The sequence below is a fragment of the Equus quagga genome, chromosome 3, assembly GCF_021613505.1.
Source record: "Equus quagga isolate Etosha38 chromosome 3, UCLA_HA_Equagga_1.0, whole genome shotgun sequence".
Taxonomy (NCBI): Eukaryota; Metazoa; Chordata; class Mammalia; order Perissodactyla; family Equidae; genus Equus; species Equus quagga.
The window spans coordinates 17,636,311-17,657,642 of NC_060269.1; the positions used below are offsets into that span (position 1 = coordinate 17,636,311).

A 21,332-nucleotide genomic window follows, 5' to 3' on the forward strand; every position below is an offset into this window, starting at 1 on the left:
ACCTATTGTATTTCTCTTATTAAAAAAATAACAAAAATAGGAATAAAAATAATAACTAGTCATACACTTACTATTTCTCAAGTTCATTATATATTGAACTCATTTAATCCTTGCAAGAGTGCTGTGTTGTAGGCAATATTGTCACCCCAGTTGTCCAGACAAGGAAACATAGGCTCATAGAGGTTAAGTAGTTGCCCAATGGCACACAATTAATAAGTAGCGGAGCAGGATTCAACACCAAAAGTATGACTCCAGAACATCAGATCTCAATCAGCACAGTGTATAATATTTAACTCGATATTTCAGTTATAATATACATAGTTAAAAATATCTAAATCAAACTGCTGATAATTTTAACAATATATAGATAGGTTTATAATAGATTTTAAAACACTGTGAAGTTAGCATGCCCCATCATCAAATCCAGATGGGTGCTTTAATTTTAATTCTCCTTAATTTCTTTACTTTTGGCTCTGCTCAAACCTACTCTTTCTTGAAACCTTCCCCTTAACCTCTGTGGCACGCCTTCTTTTGGGTCTCCTCCTGGATCCCTCCTCTTTCTTCCTCCTTCAATCTCTGTCTCTGTTCCTTCTCCCCACTCTTTAAATGTCCATATTCAGGCCTTATGCTGCTGTTCCTTTTTCTATTTATTCTAATTTAAATTATCAACCTATCTTGTGGCTTCAATTGTCACCTACATATGTTGACATTCATATCTTTTTCTCAACCCCCTTCTCAAATCCTAGTTGCCACATAACCATTTCTGTGAAACTACCCTTCAGTCTTTTAACATACCATACACAAAATTTTCCTGTATAATTTCTCCTGCATCAAAGTAAATCTTATCCTGAAATCTTCAGCATGAGTATTTGCCTAATTCCCAGCCAAAGTAATTTGAAATTAAAAAAATCTTTTTGCTTCTTTTTTACTTTTACCCATCACATAGAATTGTTGAAAGAAGGAAATTGAGAATATATGGGAATGTTCAACAAATGAGGACTATTGTTTCTATTATTTCTATATCCAATAATCTCTCAGATCTTACTAATTTGTCCTGTGCATTATGTTGGGTACATAATAAATTTAGAGTCTAATTTCCAGAGCAGGATAGCCAGGGGTCAAACTCCCATATCTCAGTCTCTTTATCTTCAAAATGGGGATAATACTACTTCTCTAAGTGGTTTGCCTTTAAGGATTAAATCAATTAGTGCCCATGAAGTGAGGCGCTCAGAGCAGTGCTTAGCACTTCATAAACACGGAATGAATATTCTGCTTTCCTCAACCTTTCCATTCCTTCTGCCAACTTCCTAGTTCATGCTTCAAAGTTTTTGAGGACCACAACTCAAAGACCTGAGAGAAGATGAGAAATCATCCCTGCTTTCACTTTATAGGACAGGGACTTGGAACCTGCAAAGAAACAGATTGTGCAAAGTTTCACCTGGAGGAAATGAAGCCCCAGTCTCTTGGGCCCAAATTGTGCTCCCTATCTGCCTTCTCTGAACCCTCCCCACTCTAGTCCATCCTACATTATCAAGAGCCTTAAAAGATTGCTTCCAACTAAAACAAGATGAGTGGTTTCTTGGCCATAAAACTCAGACCAGTTTGTGTTACAATGCAGATTCTTCAAAATATACCCATAATGTAATATTTTAGCTTGACTTTCTTCTTTCGTTCTACGTTGAATCTCTCCACACTGCCCAACTGTTCAACAGTGAGTAAGCCAAGCGCATCATTCTCCTTCCCTCTGCACTTTTGCCTCAAATGTTTGTCTTTAGTCTTTGCTTTTAAAACATAAAAAATGCCATTCTACGAAACCCAATTCAGCTCCACACACACTCTCCATTATTTCTTCCCTGCATAAATCAACTCAAAATTATCCCTTTCTCTTCTTGGTTCTTATGGTGCTTATTGCAAGCTTCCTCCATTTAGCACTTGCCCAAATGAATGACCTTTTCATGCTGAAGCAAGAAGAGCACAAGCTCAGAGTCAGGTAGATGTGGGTTTGAAATCTACACTAGCACTGCAGTGCAACCATGTGTAAGTTAACAAGCATCTCGGAACCCAGTGTCTTCATTTGTGGAATAGTATGTCACGGAGTTGTGAACTGCAGTAGGATAATGCATACGTAGTGCTTGGCACAGAGCAAGCCTTTAGCAAAACTTCTGGTTATGTGGTTAATAGTAGTAGTATCATCTGTATTTTCCACAGTGACAACTTTACTCCTTTCCATGTGTATATTTTCTGAATTAAAAAATTATGTAGCCAGTGTGTAGCAGGCTGAGATTTGTGTTATTCAATGAAGTGAGTGGTGAAAGACTGTGTAATGATGTACTACACTGGACTGTTAGCTTTTGAAATCTTACAGTATCGTATGAAATTAAGCCCCAAAGCCTCATTTTGTCAAATACGTATTCAACATAAGGAGCACTGCTCTTACTGTTCTAGTTCTAACAGTTCACATCCTCATCTTTTCTTCTTAGGGTGCAAATGCTCTCGTCACATACACCATCATTAGTGGAGCTGATGACAGTTTCCGCATTGACCCTGAATCTGGAGATCTGATAGCTACCAAGAGGTTGGACAGAGAACGCCGTTCCAAATATTCCTTGCTGGTTCGCGCCGATGATGGTCTTCAGTCCTCAGATATGAGAATTAATATCACAGTCAGTGATGTGAACGACCACACACCCAAGTTCTCCAGACCTGTGTATTCTTTTGACATCCCAGAAGACACAACCCCAGGTAGGTGATGCACCCGTAAGTGTATTTGTAGGGATCACCTTTGACTACAGTTATGGACTACATTTTGGCTGTTATTAATTAGTTTAATTAGTGACAAGCTTTTACCATATACTATTAGGTATAAAAATTTGTATGCTGAATTTTTGTGATTAACCATCTTTGCTACAATTCCCAAGCAAATTACTAGACTTCTGAGAGCAGATGAAGTTAGCCATCCATCTGATTACTAATTACAGATATTTCTGTTGCTGAAAGTATTTGTAACATGGGTTGGTAATTTTTCTGGCAACCACAATTTTGATACTGTTTTTCCACTTTAAATATGTCTAATGTGATTATGCTGCTGTGTATAGAAAGAGCAAAGAAAAGCATGTGAAAACCTTTGAGTTCTGGTTCTAACACTTACTAGCTAACTCTATGACCCAGGGCAAGTTACTTCATTTCTCTTAGCTTCAGTTCCTCCTTCTGTAAAACAGAAACAATAATTCCTGTTAGAATTATGGTAAAGGTTAATTTAGAAAGCATATATGAGTTTGCTAACATGTGGCTTGAGGATTTAGTAAGTGCTCAATAATTGTTAGTAGAATATGAATCCTGAATTAATTATCTTATTTCTCTGAACATGTTATGTCGTGGTTGTTGAGTTTAAGTACTTGATATCCATGTTCCTGGTATATGTGTGCTTTGTTTCCGTTATTGGAAATTCTTATCTAAAATTTAAATTTTATTCTCAATTACATTTGGAATGAATTTGCAATAATAAGGCGTATGTTTTGGAAACTCCTTTGACAAAGGAATGAAACACTTATAGATGATTTCTCATTGCGGTTTCTCTTCACTCCCCATGATGAGTTGCTCATGTCTGCCATGAAATTCCCATCACATTTATTTCTTGCCCTACTTATAGCAATGACCGTATGAGCTGTCAAGTGGTATTCCCTGGGCATAAGGCTCTCTTACTGCTTGGAATTCCCAGTTCCTGACACCAGCAATGGGCCCCAATATATGTTCACTGAATTCGTCAGTAGTTTGTGAATTTGCAATACCAAGTAGAAAAATAATGTCAGAAGTACTATTAATTCCCCAGAACATTTACATTGCCACATAAGATCTACTGGATAGCTCATATGCTATATGCTTTGTTAGTATTTGGGAATGTTGGTATCAGTGTTCATGTGGAAATCTGAAGAATGTTGTGTTCACTATATTTTCATAGTTATTCTCTAGCTAAAATATTTTACTGTACTAATAAATTTTTTTGGTGTCTTTGTGTATGTTCTCTTAGCAATACCCTTGTCCCATTAATTTTACGCTATTAATTTATTCTTTTTGATAGGTTCTTTGGTAGCAGCTATTTTAGCTACAGACGATGACTCTGGTGTGAATGGAGAAATTACATATATTGTGAATGAAGATGATGAAGATGGCATATTTTTCCTGAATCCAGTTACTGGAGTCTTTAATTTGACTCGAATATTAGATTATGAAGCACAGCAATATTATATCCTCACTGTTCGAGCTGAAGATGGTGGGGGACAATTTACTACCATCAGGATTTATTTCAATATACTAGATGTAAATGACAACCCACCTATTTTCAGCTTGAATGCATATAGCACATCTTTAATGGAGAATCTGCCTCTGGGATCTACTGTTCTTGTCTTTAACGTTACTGATGCAGATGATGGTATGTACTTTATTTTATATATTTAAAAAAATTAAAAATGTCATAGATTTATATTATATTTATTTGCTGCACTCATCTATCACAAAATTTCATTTTGTGAATATAGGTTCAAAATTGAGGAATAGATTTATCATTTAACTATAAAGGATTAAAAAATAAGTACTTTATCAGTTAAATTCTTATTTATAAGAGTTAAGGAGCAATTGTTTTACCTTTAGAAACGTTATCTTCCTTTTTGCCTCTTAAATGCATGGCGGTGTTGCAGTTAAATAATGCACAAGTCATTAAATGGCTTTTTGGTAGGTTTTGTCCATAAATAAAAATATTTGTTTATATATGTTATTTTAACTTAAAAGGATAAAATTTGGAAGCGAAAAGAAAACCAAAGTCTTAAAAAAAAATGCTTAAAGAATGCATAGTTTGACATTTCTGACTGAAAACTGCTCATAGTATTTTAGCAAATTTTCATGCTTAGACTCAGGGCCATCTCAGATCTCTAACTTCTGTTATATGATCAAGTTGAGATTTTTCATTAAATCTCGACTTTACATGTGTTTGACTTTTATTTATGGCAAAAGCATTTGACAAACTTTCTTTTAAAATACGACTTTTCTGGCCTTTCTTCTAAGATCCGTTTGGCACATACGCATATCAGCTAGTATTGCCTTAGAGATAACACTGTACAGATTATCAGTCTTTAACTAAACTGTTTGGAAAATTAATACCTTGTTTTCTCTTCTGTTAGATGCAGCTAAATGTCCTGTCAGTTGAAAAAACAAGAGACAGCACTTTGAAGAGGAAATAGGCCTCTAGCCCCAGGATATGCCTAGTGATTTAGGCATATCAACCTTAATTTAGAATTTCCTGGTCTTACTGACTTGGATGATTTATGTAATCTCAGAATACCATTCTATCTCAACTTTCTGTTCTATATTTAGTTTCCTTTCAGGAGTGTCTAGAAATGTCACTTAGAAAGATAGGAGAGGAAAAAAGCACAGTATTTTATATATATTTCAATTCACAAAATTGGAAATGCTTTCTTTAGGATTCATTGAGTAAGTGCGTTTGAGGTTTTCCCCTCTTATTCAAGTTAGTATTGGACACTTGATTCTAAATTAGAAGTGGCTGTAATAATTAGCACCACTACTATTGCTAATAATATTAACAACAATGCTCAACATTTGCCAAGTATTAGTATGTACCCAGTCCTGACCTAAGAGTATTGCATACTGTATTTCACCTCCATCAATCCAGCTCTGTGATTGGCCCAGTTAGACGTTTGTACACAATTGAGGTTACTCTCTATTTAGGAAGTTGATTTCTCTATTACAACCTTAGTTATTTCACCTGCTCCGTGGATATGATGTTTTCTTATTTGTCCTTGTGACTGGTCACGACTTTTCAGTAGTGAAGAATTTTCTGCCATGTTTCTTTGTGATTTATTTATTATGTATTAGCGAGAGCCCTTTGTTTCATAGGGTTGTGTGTTCCTCTGGAATAAATTTCATTTATGCTCATACTTTAAAATGTAGAGAACTGGGAAAATAGCAAAAAAGAATCTTTCTTTGTGAAAACCTGCTGGAATATTCCATGCACACGTATCCATAGACCTATATTAACCATTGACTTCAAGTTACTTTTCATAGGTTTTTTTTTCCCCTTTAATTGTGCTAGGTAAAAGTTTCAAGCTGCGTTTTCCCATTGTTTTAGTTTTGAATACTTTTATCAGTGTAATTTCCTGTACCTTGACCTAAAATATAGGACACAATTCCTATTTTCTCTGAATTTCAAGGATTACGATAAGAGTGTACAAGGGTAACCTTGTTTGTTTAAAATTGCCGTCTCAGTTACACTAAATAGCTCTCAAAGTATTTCACAAACAGTATTATTTAGATGTTATTTTAATTAACAAATCCATTTTAATCTCTGATCAAGAGGTTCCTGATGAACTAATATTATAATATTCTTAGATAAAGAAATTTTATGTGAAAATAAACTTAACATTTTTTGTTATCTATATCTAGATTTTCTCAGAGTTTAACCTAAAATTTTAGGTTACATGATCATTTAATAAGAATAAAGCAAATCTATTGCTGTTTTCACAAGATAAATAGTGTATGTCTTAATGTCAAGGCTTCCATACATATAGTTAAGAAAGGATTATATCGAGGCAAAATATTAAAAATTGAAGCTTCATGGAAATATTCTGGCTTTGATAATCATTTTGTTATTATTCTAGAAATAAATTCATATACTCTTCAAAATATTGGGGAGCCATAGAGTGTTTTGAGAATAAAATAATTGTAATTATTGCTGAATAAATTTACCTATGTATGCTACATACACAATGCAGATCATTTGACCTGTGAAAGGGTTTCGTAGTCCATTGCTCTGATGACCTTGTTGGAACTGCCTCATAAAAATGAATGCTGTCTGAAACACTTCCATGTGTCACAGCTGTGTGATAAGTTAGCAAATACTAGTTCATCACAGAAATAGTTAGACAACATTTATGGATTGTGAATAAATGTACACATTTCATGACAGAACTATATACCCACAGTTATGTGCTATATTTCCTGGAACTAAATTATTCATGAGACTGAAATAAAAAACAACAGCAAAAAAACCCAACACAACCCCCTCCACACAATAAAACTGCCAGAAAGAATTATGTAAACTAAATCACTTTCAGAACGTTGAACACAAATAGTTAGAAATATAGACTGTTTTAAGTTTAAAGATCTGGTGGGCTATAAAACCCCACTATATTCAAGTCCCAACACTTATGGGTAAACTATAGAATTTTAAAGTAAGGTATTTACTGTTTCGTGATTTGGATATTTGATGCAAAGAGCAGAGACAGAAAAATAGCCCGAGCTCTTTATTTTTCAGGATTCTACAAATGGTCAGGGAGAATTTTGAGTTTCAATCTGTCTGCATGTATTTTCTAGATGTAGAGCACATGCCCAGACTCACTTAGACTTGTCAGGAATGAAAAGTCCTTTTCTTTACGGTAACGTAAATACAGCCGGCTCCCATGGCGGGGAAATGCAAAAGCAACGACTCAGTTCCTGAGATTAGAGCTGTTTCTTAGGTGGCATTGCAATATTTGCACAAAAGTAGTTATATTTTTATGTTTATTTCCTCAAAGTTAACGATCGTCATCGTCAGTTCATTTTTAATGTTACAACCTAATATCTCATATTTGTCATTATGAATTTGAATATAAAATCAAATTCTTTTTTTTCTTAATTCTAATTAAAGTTTAATACTTCTTTCTTCCTCCACCTACCTACTCCACCAAACTTTTTCCCTAAAGAAGAGGCTGTTCTGCTGTTTGCAATGAGGCTATAAAATCTTGGTGTCCTGTTCTCTTTTGCCTCTGCAATTTAGTTGTTTACTCAAGGAAGTGGCACACACAGTGCGCCAAGGGTGTTCAGATTGTTGACTGAATTGCTTGCATTCCAGTTGATTTATGTGGAAATGCTGGGTGATCACTTCACAGCCATGTGCAAGTCTGTCAGTATTTTTAATTTCTTTTGATCTTGGGCATGAAAAATTTTACAAGCTTGCATAGAACTAAATTTTATATCTCTGTTTGTTAGTATTATTTTTAATCCAGATGTTTTCATAACTTTTTCTCAATTATAATTGTGGCTGAATTTGTTCCTCAAAGAATAGGAATTCAATATTTACTGTTGGATTTAGCCATAAGAAATGCAGAATATATCTTTAGAGAGTAATTTGATTTTAAAAAATATTAAATACATATGAACATATATATTTTTAAAGTCAAATTACTTTCTAAGGAAATAGATATATACAAATTACTTTCCAAGGAGACAGATATATATCTATATATCTATATATTCCACTAGCTGATGGAACTTTTTTTTTGCACCAGTGGATGGAATTTTTCTTCCCTAAATCCATGGAATTTTAAGTCAACGTGTTGAAGTACGCTATTGACCTTATTCTATCCAGATCTTAAAATTCTCTGTATCTCCTTCTTGTGCATTGACCTATGGTCTCCATTAGCTTTATTTATTCATATTTTTCCTGATCCTTAGAGTCCCAAGTATTCTAAACTTTATAACCTCTGCTTTGCTCACTTGCTAATAGTCTTAAATAAACTATGAAGATTAAAAGTCACAACTCATAATGAGGCAGGAAAATCCTACCTATTCGAAGACCTACTCAAACTTTGCTTAGCTTAGAAATTTTGGGGAATAAGCCAGTGCCTGAAAGTTGTCTTCATAACTATTTTCTCTGAAGCAACTTATAGACAAAGGACATTAGGTAGAGACCATCAAATCACAGGAAAAGAATAACTCTAGCAATTTTTAGAAAGAATACGCAAACCCTACCTGGTAGAAGAGAAAATCCCATTACTCAGCTAAAACTTTCCTTTGTAAGGAATTTGATGAGTTAAGAAAAAGTAGAAGCTAACTCATGTATTCATAGAATCCTGAGAAAAGTCTTTTTTCAAGAAAAAAAGAGGAAAGGGTGACCAAACGATTCCAGAAGACTCTTGGCAAAGAGTGAACATCATTTCTGATGACTGAATGGTTGAAATTAACTTCAGAAATATGGGAGCTTTTTGTAAGCAATTTATGTAACTTAAAAGATTTTACCTAGTGTGGAATCCCAGAGTATAAAATCAGTATGTTTCTTATAATATCCTACAATTCTTATACTATCCTACAATATTCTTATAATCTCCTACAATATTCCAACATTGTTATAATAAAATATAAAAATTCACGTGGCGTTATGGACCAGTGAAGAAAACGCTATTCTGGGGAGGAAATCTGATTTTTCTTTCTCTTTTGACTGCTTATCTATTTACCTTTAAATTACTTACTAAAACAATAGACTGATCCATTCTCCACATCTACTCTGTTAGAAGAATCTTTGCAGTCGTTTTCTGAAATGAAGATTTATGTATCATTTAAAGAAAAATTTTAATTTAGCACATGTTCCAATGAAAACTAGATAAAATATTGTCTAAATATAGCCCAATAAAAGTGTGTGCATTTATATTTGAAGCCTATTTTGTATAATTTTATGCTAACATTTCCTTCAAAGAATACTTTTAAAACCCTTTAAATATACGTATACAGTTTGAAAGAGAATTATTTTCACAAAGGCCATTGGCCAATGCTTATTAGGAATTAAAAAGTATTTATTGATTCTGACGAGAAATGTAAAAGTGGACTGAAAGCCTCCATGACTAATGCCATACATCAGAAAATTTTATTACCCTTCTCTGAAAATCGGTGTCGGCCTCAATAAATTACTGAAGTTATAATGTTTGGCTAATAGTGTAGAGTATGGCACTGTTAATGTTGGACTCTCAGGAATTATGTGATATAAAGAGGAAATGTATAGGAAAATATCCGTTCTCTGGAATATTTTTCTCCTCTTTACTTTTGTAATTTAACATTTCAACACTGTAGTAAATAGCAAGCAGTATATAGATCATTTGTTCACCAGATTGTAAACATCCTTTCAGATCAGAAGTTAACAGGGAAAGAATTATGAGTATGTCTCACTGACAAAGAAAATTAACTGTGGCTAAATCCTCCGGAAGGTGTGTTTGGAGGCGTCACATATCAAATATGCAGTTTCGTCTTATGGAATTTTTGATGCAGCTTAGTTTGCAATCAGCACACATTTAAAAAAATTTAATTTTTTCCTTCCATTTTAGGCATCAATTCCCAGCTGGCTTATAGCATTGCTTCCGGTGACAGCCTCGGGCAGTTTACAGTTGACAAAAACGGTGTCCTGAAAGTCCTCAAAGCTTTGGATCGTGAAAGTCAGTCCTTCTACAACCTGGTTGTTCAGGTGCATGACCTGCCACAGCTTCCAGCCTCCAGATTCACAAGCACTGCTCAAGTCTCCATTATTTTGTTGGATGTAAATGATAACCCACCAACATTTCTTTCCCCTAAACTGACGTACATTCCGGAAAACACACCTATTGATACTGTTGTTTTCAAAGCTCAAGCAACTGACCCAGACAGTGGCCCAAACAGCTATATTGAGTACACCCTGCTGAACCCTTTGGGAAACAAGTTCAGTATTGGGACCATTGATGGTGAAGTAAGGCTCACTGGAGAACTGGATAGAGAAGAGGTTTCCAATTATACTCTAATGGTGGTGGCTACAGACAAAGGTCAACCATCTCTCTCTTCGTCGACAGAGGTTGTAGTTATGGTACTTGACATCAATGATAATAATCCTATTTTTGCACAGGCTTTGTATAAAGTGGAGATTAATGAAAACACACTTACTGGAACTGATATAATACAAGTCTATGCAACAGATGGAGATGAAGGTACAAATGGACAGGTTCGCTATGGCATCGTTGATGGTAATACCAATCAGGAATTTCGGATCGACTCTGTCACAGGTGCAATCACTGTCGCTAAGCCTTTGGATAGAGAGAAGACTCCTACTTACTTTTTAACTGTTCAGGCAACAGATCGGGGCAGTACCCCCAGAACTGATACCTCCACCGTCAGCATTGTTCTACTGGATATTAATGATTTTGTTCCCATATTTGAGCTATCTCCATATTCTGTAAATGTCCCTGAGAATTTAGGGACATTACCCAGAACAATTCTTCAGGTCAGTATACTTAAATAAAACAAATATTGTGTTCACTATAAGACATCTAATTTAATTACAGTGTGCATGCTTTCCCCACCCTCTTCCTCATTCTTATCCATAAGTGCTTAATTTCAGATATAGCAAATTCCAAAAGGGAAAAACTTATGAAAATTATACCTAAGAACCTATTGATTTCTTTATAGATTAAATATTGCATTTCAATTATGTTCTTTTGTGTACACTCATGTTTGCACACATTTATGTATTTTTGAATTTTGTCTCAGTATAACAGTAATATCTGCACATGGTAAGAAAAAAAGTGATGTAAAAGTTTGAAAACATAGTTAGAAATGTGGTCCTCCCTTCCCTCTTTACACATCCAACTACCTAGATGAAACTGCTTTTAAAATCTTTTGTGAAGCCTTCCAAAAATTCTGTGCATTGATTTTATGCATATTTTTACACAAATAATGCATACTACTCTATACCATTTTTGTCTTTTACTTCAAACTTAAAAATATACCTTTGGAACCTTTTGATATTGGTTCCTATGGCTCCACCTCATTTTTTAAATGATACGTCTTGTTTCATGGTATACATTGTGTTAGTTTTACTCACACCCATGGCATGTATCATTCTCTTCTGTAGGTGGTGGCAAGAGATGATGATCAAGGTTCTAACAGCAAACTCTCATATGTTCTATTTGGCGGTAATGAAGACAATGCTTTTACTCTCTCAGCTAGTGGAGAACTTCGAGTAACACAGAGTTTGGACCGTGAAACGAAGGAGCACTTTGTCTTGGTGATCACAGCCACAGATGCAGGTAAATCTGGCACAACCTTGTCTGGTTGTAAGGAATTTCTTCATAATGTGAATAAATGAAAGTAGTTTTGTTTACCATTAAATTAAATATTTGTTGAAATTCACTAATGCTTGGAAATCCAGTTGTATCCATATAATTTATAGCACATATCACTTTATGAAATTTATGTGTATCCATATAATTTATAGCACATATCACTTTATGAAATTTATGTGTACCTGGTAAGGGCTTAAGGACTTCACAGGCAAAGCTGTATTCCTGTGAGACAAGGTGTGTCCCTGCCCATAAGCCACCTTAGTACTTCTGGGGTGACCTGATATTCCACCACTTGAGCCAGGAGGCATTTCAAGTACATTAGCTTTGAAAACATCCAGATGGTTCTAACTGGTCATGGAGATGAGAGGGGTCCAGAGTTCTAGTTCATTGGCTCTCTAGGTTCTGCTGAATTGTAAGGAGCTATGATAGGCATTTGATGAAGCCCCACAGAGTTCCAAAAAGAGTATCAGTGAGAGGGAGCTCAGGGTTCTTGTTGAGTTAGCAGTGTAATGGACCAGCACAGAAATAATGAAAAATAGTATACATTTGCTGTTAGTGTTTGGAAATAGTAATTACATAAAGTTGTATAGCAGGTAGCATAAATATAATCTATTAAAAAATATTTCTGTTTACCCCTATTTTGTTTTTCATATTATTGATTATTCATAAATATTGAAGACTTCTAATGCAAACTTGAAACAATTAAAAATTTGTCAAGAATCTTTATGCCTTGAAGAAAGTAGGTATTGGTTAAATAGTTGTTGAATAAATGAATGAATGAGTCATTGATTTCCAGAAGTTTTAGTGAATTATGGAACATAGTCCTTATATAACATTCATTTATAAAAATTCCCACAATTTAGTATCTAAATGTTAAAGAATTTAATAATGTTGACATGTTTTTTAAAATTTGTTGAAATTGTTTTAAGCCCAGGCAGATTTGTTGGAACATTACATGCCTAAAATTATTTATGTATGCATTCATGTAGATGTATAAATGCTGATATAGAAGAACAATTCTGAGTTTTTAAATGAGCTGTTTGTACTGTTGTTGAAATGTTTTTGATGAATATAATGTATTAATATTTTTGTTATGTATGACCACTTTCAGGGTATTCAATATATTGTTTCATGTCACCACTTCTCTGAAAAAAGCCAGAGACTTTGAGATTATTAGTAATGATAGATTTATGTTAAGTATTCAAATGATAGTGTCTCTTATTATTAAATGAAGTGGCTCTCTCTACATATTATTTGCCATTTACTTTTGGGAATGTAATTATCTGAGACGATTGCTTTATGAAAGAAAGCAATATTCTGTGTATTTTTTTAATGTGTGTGAATGACCCTGTTACATTTTATGCAGAGTGTCAAATCCTGAGGAATGGCGAACAGAATGTAATGTAGTGTAATAACCACGTAAAACTTAAATCAAGTTGATCTGAAACATGTTTCATTATGTGTGTAGTGCGTGTTGTGCTTCGTGGTCAGTGGGCGTGGATGGTAAACAATCTCATGTGAAAAATGCAGTCACTACCACATTGCTCAAATCAACCCAGTATTTCAAGAGTCATCTGGAGAGAAGAGAGGATGAAACTGAGTAGAAACTAGTAGAGAGTCAGATATTTAGAACCAAGGATTTATTACTAAAGGATCCCAGTCATTGCTTTTCTCTCCGGTTACACCTGCCTGGAAATGTGGGGTCCATTCTCAGTGCACGCAAATACAGAGGCTTTGTGGAGGTGAAGTGGGTGAGGAGAAACTAGGACCAGGAATCTATTTCCCTAAGGCATCAGTCACTATAACACTTGCTGCTGAGCATGTGTCACATTGAGGTCAGCCCAGGGTGAGGAGTGGGATGTGACTGTGAGAGCCAGGGGTGCATTGCCAGGTGACCCTGATGGGCAGAGGTTCGTCATCAGAGGATGTGTACTTGGGAACATTCTAAGTCAAAAGCCATACCAGAGAAAGAATGTAACCATGTAGACAAGAGTGCCTGTTTTCAGCCAAATAATTCTGAGAATTTGAAAATCTTTTTGTGCGCCTGTGCAGCCAAGGGGGGTTATTGTGAAAGGGAAGGGAATTTTCTTTATATATGGCCATCTGTGTCATGCAGTATGCCAGATTTTACAGATATTAACCCATTTCTACACATTAATTTTCTTCATCATCTGAAAGACTTAGGTGTTTTTATTTCCATTTTACTTACGGTAATTCCAAACTCAGAGTGGTTAAATAATTTATCCAGGGTAGCAGAGTAGGATTCAGACACTAGCATGGCTGCCTTCCAAGTTCAGGGTATACTGAAGATTTTAGTGTGTAGGTAAAGTAAAATTTAAAAAAAAATACTAATTTCCAAAATTATTTTATTTGCAAATCAAACCAAATAATCTATGTAATATAATGATAAAAGCTTTGTATTTGAATTGGTCTCAATATGAATTCTGGTTCTGTCATAATTATCTTTGTGATTCAGACAAGCTGTAACATCTCTCTCAATTTCAATATCTTCCTCAGTAAAATGGGGATAATAATAATGACAAAGTAGTTTATTGTAAGGTTTAGTTGATACAACATATGTTAAATTGCTAAATACGTGTATCACAGTGTATCTAATGATTGCAATAAGAACTGTGATCCATGTACTTTAAACGTTTTAAAATTCTTAGAAATATATGCTCTGTTCTTTACTTATTAAAAGACTTACGGATTCGTTTAAAACTTTTTTTTTTTAAAAAATTACAGTTCATAGTGCTTCATTTTATACATTACTACGTTAGGAATTTTTTTGTGTGTATCAGATATTTCTTTTTGAACTTCCCAAGAATATATTGCATAGTAAGCATTTAACCATTCAAAAAGACCACAGATTTTAGAAACCGTAGTGCAGCCAAATTATGGTTAAGGAGGATTTTGTGGGCTAGCCAGCAAACTTAAGTACCACTTGCAATACTGTTTCTCCATCAAAATGACAGCATAAAAGGGACATTTCACTAGGAAAAAAAGAAATAAAGAAAACTTGAAATGATAAAGTTAAAAGTATTCTCTTCTGATAGACGTGGGTGAGTCAGCCTTTTAGGAGGAAATTTCGCAAGGAGGAGATTCAAGAAAGCGTTGGTCTAAGTGTGCAGACCGCGCAAGAACTGACTCCTGGTTCCAGGGGGCCACACTGTGTGAGTTCCTGATGCTATCAATCCCGAGGAAAATTGGGGCCCTGGAATCCCTAATATAAGGACAAATAATAGAAGTATAATCTAATTTCTATGAATAACTGTTGCTATTAAATGAGTAATGTGAAGACCATATGTGTGTAGATTCTGCCCAATATGGAGTTGGGAGAGTTATGAGTTGTGGAGAGTGAACATTCAGATTATCAGTAAAAATAAGATATTTGGAAGTCTGTCATTCAGGGCCTTAAATATGATGCTGAGGAGCGTAGTGGTGGGCATAAATAAGATTCAGTGACGCTGGTGCCTTAGGTCACAGTATTTTGACAGTTCTGGAAATTAGAGAATTGATTGAACTTTGCCCCGGTGTACAGATTTTTATGAGTGCCTTCTTCTGGGTTGCCCTGAAATGGGCTGGTGTTTTTGAGGCTACTGGAGTAGAAGTATTCAATTAGGTGTCTGAAGATCATTTAATAAAGATTATGCAGAAAACAATCAGAAATTGTGAGGGAAGTTGGACTAGATAATCTTAAGGTCATTAAAACTATATGTGACCATGATTTTCTGTGCAATTCCTTTGCACACGTTTGGTATCGCGAATAATCACTTTTATGGGAGAATGTGAGTATTTTAGATATCAGGCTTCAGAATCTGCGGTTTAATCCTGTTTTCCAGGAATGAAGGCTCTGACACAAGATTTAAACTACATATTCACTGCTATGATTTAAAAGTCAAATGGGTTTATGACATGAGAAAATTCAGAAAAATATGGCAGCTTTTAGGTCCCAGATGCCATGTTAGTCTCAAATTTGCAGTGTTCTAAGAACCAGGAAAATATCAAAGTGTTCTAAACAAAAAAAAAAGTTTGACAGTTTTATTCCTTAGCTCACAAATCTCTTTTCCTTTGCTCTTTTTAAATTCTTACCTGATGGCAGCCCCAGGGTGGGTCACTTTGGCAATATGGCAGCAATTGAAGCAGCAGCTTTTTTTATCAACAAACCTCTAAATCTTTGAGTTTTTTCGAGAAAACATTGGCATTCCATTATCATCATATTTTTATTTACTGACTGCATGGCTAAGGAGTAGCACATCTGGAAACTCTCTAACTGCTCCTGTCTACTGTGTGAAATGAGCTGCAACCGCACTGTCATATGTGTGTGGGACTGAATGTTACATTGCTAAATAACAAAACGGAACAGAGTGTAATAATTCTACCTCATTTTTTTTCCTATAAGATTAATTTACTAAACAGTAATTTAGTAAGTTGAGACTACAATTCAATTAATGATGGTATTTTATTTGATTATAATTAAAACTATGGCTACTCTGCATTTATTCTGTATTACTCATTGTTATTTCTTCTAGAAAGATGTACTGTATCAAGTAGTAATTCCTAAGAGGCTAAAGCTTCAACCTGGGACAGTGATGCAGAGAACCCAACCTATGAGGTTCCTTCTAAGAGGGGAGCTCTAAAGCAGTTAATGTCTTTCACATGGTTGGGTATCCTATTTCCAGGTAGCCTTCCTTACAGAAGTTTTCCTTGCTATATTCTCATATGTGCAGTAAATAAAATAATTCGGGAATATCAGGGAACCCAGAGCAATCTACTTAAAAAAATAATTCAGAGAACTAATTTACAAAATGGAAGCATATCCCAGAGGTAAATACATAACTTTATAGTTAAACGGAGGTTCAAATCCCACCTCTGCCTTTTCCTAGCTACATGACCTTGGGCAAGTGACCTTCATGTTCATATATGTAAAATGGATATCCTAATTCCTGCATGGAAAGTTTATTGACAAGAATAAGAGAATGACTTATTTTAGCTATTAATGTGAGTCAGCCTGTTTGCTGGACATCTCAAGCTTAGTAAGGCCAAACAAAACTTTTTGACTTTCCACCTCTCCTACCCTCCATAATTCTCTGTCCACAGTTTCACAATTGCTGTTGCCATTCTTCATTCCTCTTTCTCTATCCACATTCAACAAGTCCTTTGAGAAGCAGACTCTGCATCAAAAAAACCCAAAAAATGTCTTGAATTTATCCTGTTTTCATTTCCACTACCACCACCTTAGGCTAAGCCATGGTTATATGATACCTTCCTAACTGCCTAACTTTTCTCCCCCACAGTACGTTCTCCAACAAGCAGTTCATGACCTTTAAAGCTATAAATTTGATCATCATGCCCCATCGCTTCTTTAAAAACCCTTCAGTGGTTTCCAAGAATAAAACCTGAATTTCCTACCATTGACCACATGGGATTAAATGACCGGGCCTCTGTCCCCATCTCTGACCTCTTCTATCAGCCACTGACTGCCACCTTTATCATGCGCCTGCCATGGTGCACTGGGCAGGCTCAACCATGGTCACCTCTCAGCTTAGTGTTCAGCATTTTCATGTTGGTAGGTTGAAATCTGCCACTGTGGGAGTATTTACACCACACAAATCAGCAAATGCTATGAATCGGGTGGCTTGCTTCAGGAGAGCAGTTGCTAAACATTTACCGCAAATTGCCAGTGCCAGTTAATCTGGCCTCTAAAATGCCAACGTTTTCCTGCCTTTGGCCCTTTGCACTTGTAGTTCATTCTGCCTGGAATGTTCTAGTCTATAGTGGGCTGTTTTTGTTGCTATTGTTGTTTTTTTAAGGGGGAGCATGTTCATGTCTTGGTCCTTTTGTCATTATATCTGGGTAAAATGTCAACTTCTGTGAGAGGACTTATCTGACCACCAACTTAATTGTCCCACTTCCCCTCTCTCCAAGGTCACTGTCTATCACTTTACCTTGTTGTGATTTCTTCTTAACACTAATTTCTATCTAAAATAATATGCTTATATATAATATACATAAGTATGTATAATTTATTTACCACATCAATATCTATCATCCTTCCAGTAGATTGTAAACGTCTGAAGTCTTGTTCAAAACTGAATTTCCAGAAACACCTGAACAGAACCTGCCACGTAGCAGGTGCATAATAAATATTTATTGAACGAATTAATGATTTAATGTGTAAAAAAAGATGATAATTAGTATCAATTAATTATCATCCTGTTATTTCATACTTATTTACATACTTATATTTCGTTTATTTTTATATATTTATCACTTGCAGATTTTTCGAAGGACCTACCAAAAGGAAAAGTGCCAATCTTTTTTAACTCATGGCTGAAATTCCAGAAGTTTTTGCTACATTGGTTGTGGTCATTCGGATTGACCTCTGCTTTGAAAAGCAGCACAAGTGTTTAAGACTGTGGTGTTTAGTGTGATGTGATAAATTGCAGTCATATGTAAAGACCCACTGAAGCATTTTATGGCTCTAATTCAGTTTCAAGTGCTTAAAATATTGTTTGAGCTATGTTCTCATGACTCTCCCGTGAACCCTCTGGCTCTTACTCAATTCTGCTATCTATTAGATGTTTCTAGGTAGGTCTTGTCTCTGCTCTGTATGGTGCTGCTTACGTTCCGTATCTCCCAAATACCCGAGTACCCTTTTAGCTACAAAAAATATACCCTACAGGTGGTTTTTGGCTTCATGTAGCTTAAATATAATAGCTTGTACCTCTCCACATAAACATAATATGAAAAGTTTTGCTTGTTTTGAATTTTGTTGTGGAAATTTTGGTGTTTTGCTAAACTATTCCAATTAATATATATCTATACAAGTAATTTTTCCAGATCCCTTAGAAAAAAATTTTCTAACTTAAGATAAATCTTATGCCCTCATCAGTAAGTTCAAAGTGTGTGAGCCATTAATATCTGCCATTACTCTTTCAAAATACCGAATTAGTATATCAAAAAGCAGTAAAATAAGATAGTATGACAATAGAGGTATGTTAAAGTTGTAAATCAATGTGTAATATGGAGGGATTTCTTAAAGAGAACTATACATGAAAAAATTCTAAGTTAGAGAAATCTGATTTAAAATTATAATTTTATAACCAGAAGACTTCTTGGAGATGAGCCAGTCCATTTCCTTCATCTTCCAGATAAGGGAATTGAGGCCTGGAATAATTAGGCAGTTTGCCAGAGCTTGCAGACCCACAGAGTGGCAGAGTCAAGAACAATATCTAGGATTTCTGCCTTTCAACCAAGTTCTTGCTCACCTATACTATATTTATAAATCAGGATCTGCTGAATCTTTGAATAACATAGATTTCCAAAAATGCAATTTTAAGGAAACTTTTCTTGCTCTATGTTATTCACTGTGCTTTAATGTATAAAACATCCAACTGTTGTTTTTCTTTCTCCAAATAAATAATGTTTCAAAATATTTTTTGTGAAGTCAAATTAATTGGAATCAATAATTTCAATATTGATCTTTTGAAAATAAGCTTAAATTTAGGTATTGTTCAAATTAAATGCTAAGTAGGAGAAGATATTAAAAATTCATTTGGCTTTACAGGTGGAAGATAATAATATTGCTGGTTATCACTGCCAGTTGTCATTTTGGATTTATTAAAATCAAACTATGATGCCAATTTAATAGGCCTTATAAGTGAATTCTGATTATAGTCCATGAGACTCTTAGGCTTTTATGGGCTGTGTTAATATACAACCAGCATCTTGATATTATTTTGTTGGAAAATATTTACAGAGCACTCTTCCAGGTATTTTTTTAGGTACTGGAGATACAGTGGTAAGAAGGGGAGAGTCTGTGCCCTCCAAGAGGTTACATTCTATTCAAAAAGATAGACCATAAACGAAATAGAATACATAGACCAGGAGTGATATGAGATAACTATGAAGTTAAATGAAGCAGCTTAAGTGACTAGGGAGTGAGGAATTGGTGGTGTTATTTTTGATAGCATAGTTAGGAAAGTGAAATGTGAAGATCTGGGTAAACAGTGTTGCTTGCAGATGAAACAGCCTGAGGCAGGGATCAAGCTGGCTACATCCAAAGACAGTAAGATGACCTGGATGCTGGACTAGAGGAGAAGAGTAGAGTCTTGGAAGAGGTAGGCAGAGGCGAGATCACATAAACTTTTCAGGCCAGGGTAAAGAACTTTAATTTTATTCAAAGAGTGAGGAGAAACCTTGGTAGGACTTTCAACAGGGAAGTGATAGGGGATTTTGGGAATATCTTGTTTTGTGGCAGTTGTGGAGAACAAGGATAGAAATAGAGACGATAAGTAAAAGGCCATTATAGCAGCCCTTTAGAGCGATGATAGTGTTCAAAATTAAGTGACAATGTGGAGGTGGGATGAAGTAGTGACATATTTTATCCATTTTGAAGATTGAGCCAACTGGACTTGATGATGGAATTGGAGGTGTAGAAAGTTCGGGAAAGAGATGAGTCAAGCTTGAGTCCTAGATTATTGGCCTGAGACATTTGGAAAAGGGGAGAGGAAAGATTTTAGGGCAGATTATCAAGAATTATTTTTTGGATATGTTATACTTTAGATATTATGATATATCCAGTGGAGATGTCAGGTAGATAGATATAATGGTTTAGTTCTCAGGGAACACATTTGAGTAGAGAAAAACTTGGGGAGTTGTAAACTTTAGATGATACTCATTCTGTGCATACTGAGTGCTTGTATGTGCCAGAATTTGTACTATATTATCTCATTTAATCTCATAACAGCCTTGTGACTTGGATAATGTTATTCCAACTTTATGGATTAAAAGGAAAACATAAACAAAACCAAGTATTAGAGAAAGTAAGCAACTTGACTTAGGCATGTAGCTGTTTATCAGTGAAAACAGGATTTGAAGCCAGTCAATCTGCTCAGGGAGAACATTTCCTACCCATTATTCACTGCTTCCCACATAGTAGCTTGTCTACTATATTATATTTTATATGGACCAATTTTATGAGTTTCCTCTCTTTTGATTAATATTGTTTTGTATTAAAAAGAGCATTGGTTTATGAAGCAAAAAACTTGTGATTTTTCAGCCGTTAAAACAGCTCATAAAATAAGAATATTCATAAATCTGAAATTAAAGGTTGCTCTTCATCAAATTAGGGAATGCACATCCAAAGATATTATGAGTGCAGAACAAATGTCAGATATTATACTAAGAGTATACAGTGTGTGTGACACACACACGTACAATGGTTCAGTTGGGCTGTGTGTGTTTGCATTTGATTTGGAGAAGGGAGATTAATCAGTGCACGAATTAAATACATTATTGTTTATCTGTTCTCAGTCTAATATACAAAAGGGATCTAGAGATACTCTGGCTATAGGTTTGGTCAAAAATTTTAGTTATGAAGTGTCTATGTGTCAGCATAATTAATAGGTCTTAGCAGAGAAG

General features: G+C 35.0%; 1 protein-coding gene across 3 annotated transcripts in view; it reads left to right on the plus strand.

Annotated features, from left to right (window-relative positions):
• The window catches only part of FAT4 (FAT atypical cadherin 4), a 158,038-nt gene that overhangs the window by 75,837 nt on the left and 60,869 nt on the right, over nt 1-21,332 (plus strand). For all 3 annotated transcript variants that reach the window (XM_046656226.1, XM_046656225.1, XM_046656227.1), the window contains 4 exons: nt 2,481-2,742; nt 4,079-4,429; nt 10,143-11,065; nt 11,696-11,870. In XM_046656226.1, the coding sequence (XP_046512182.1) occupies nt 2,481-2,742; nt 4,079-4,429; nt 10,143-11,065; nt 11,696-11,870 (1,711 nt within the window). The remainder of the gene's footprint in view (nt 1-2,480; nt 2,743-4,078; nt 4,430-10,142; nt 11,066-11,695; nt 11,871-21,332) is intronic.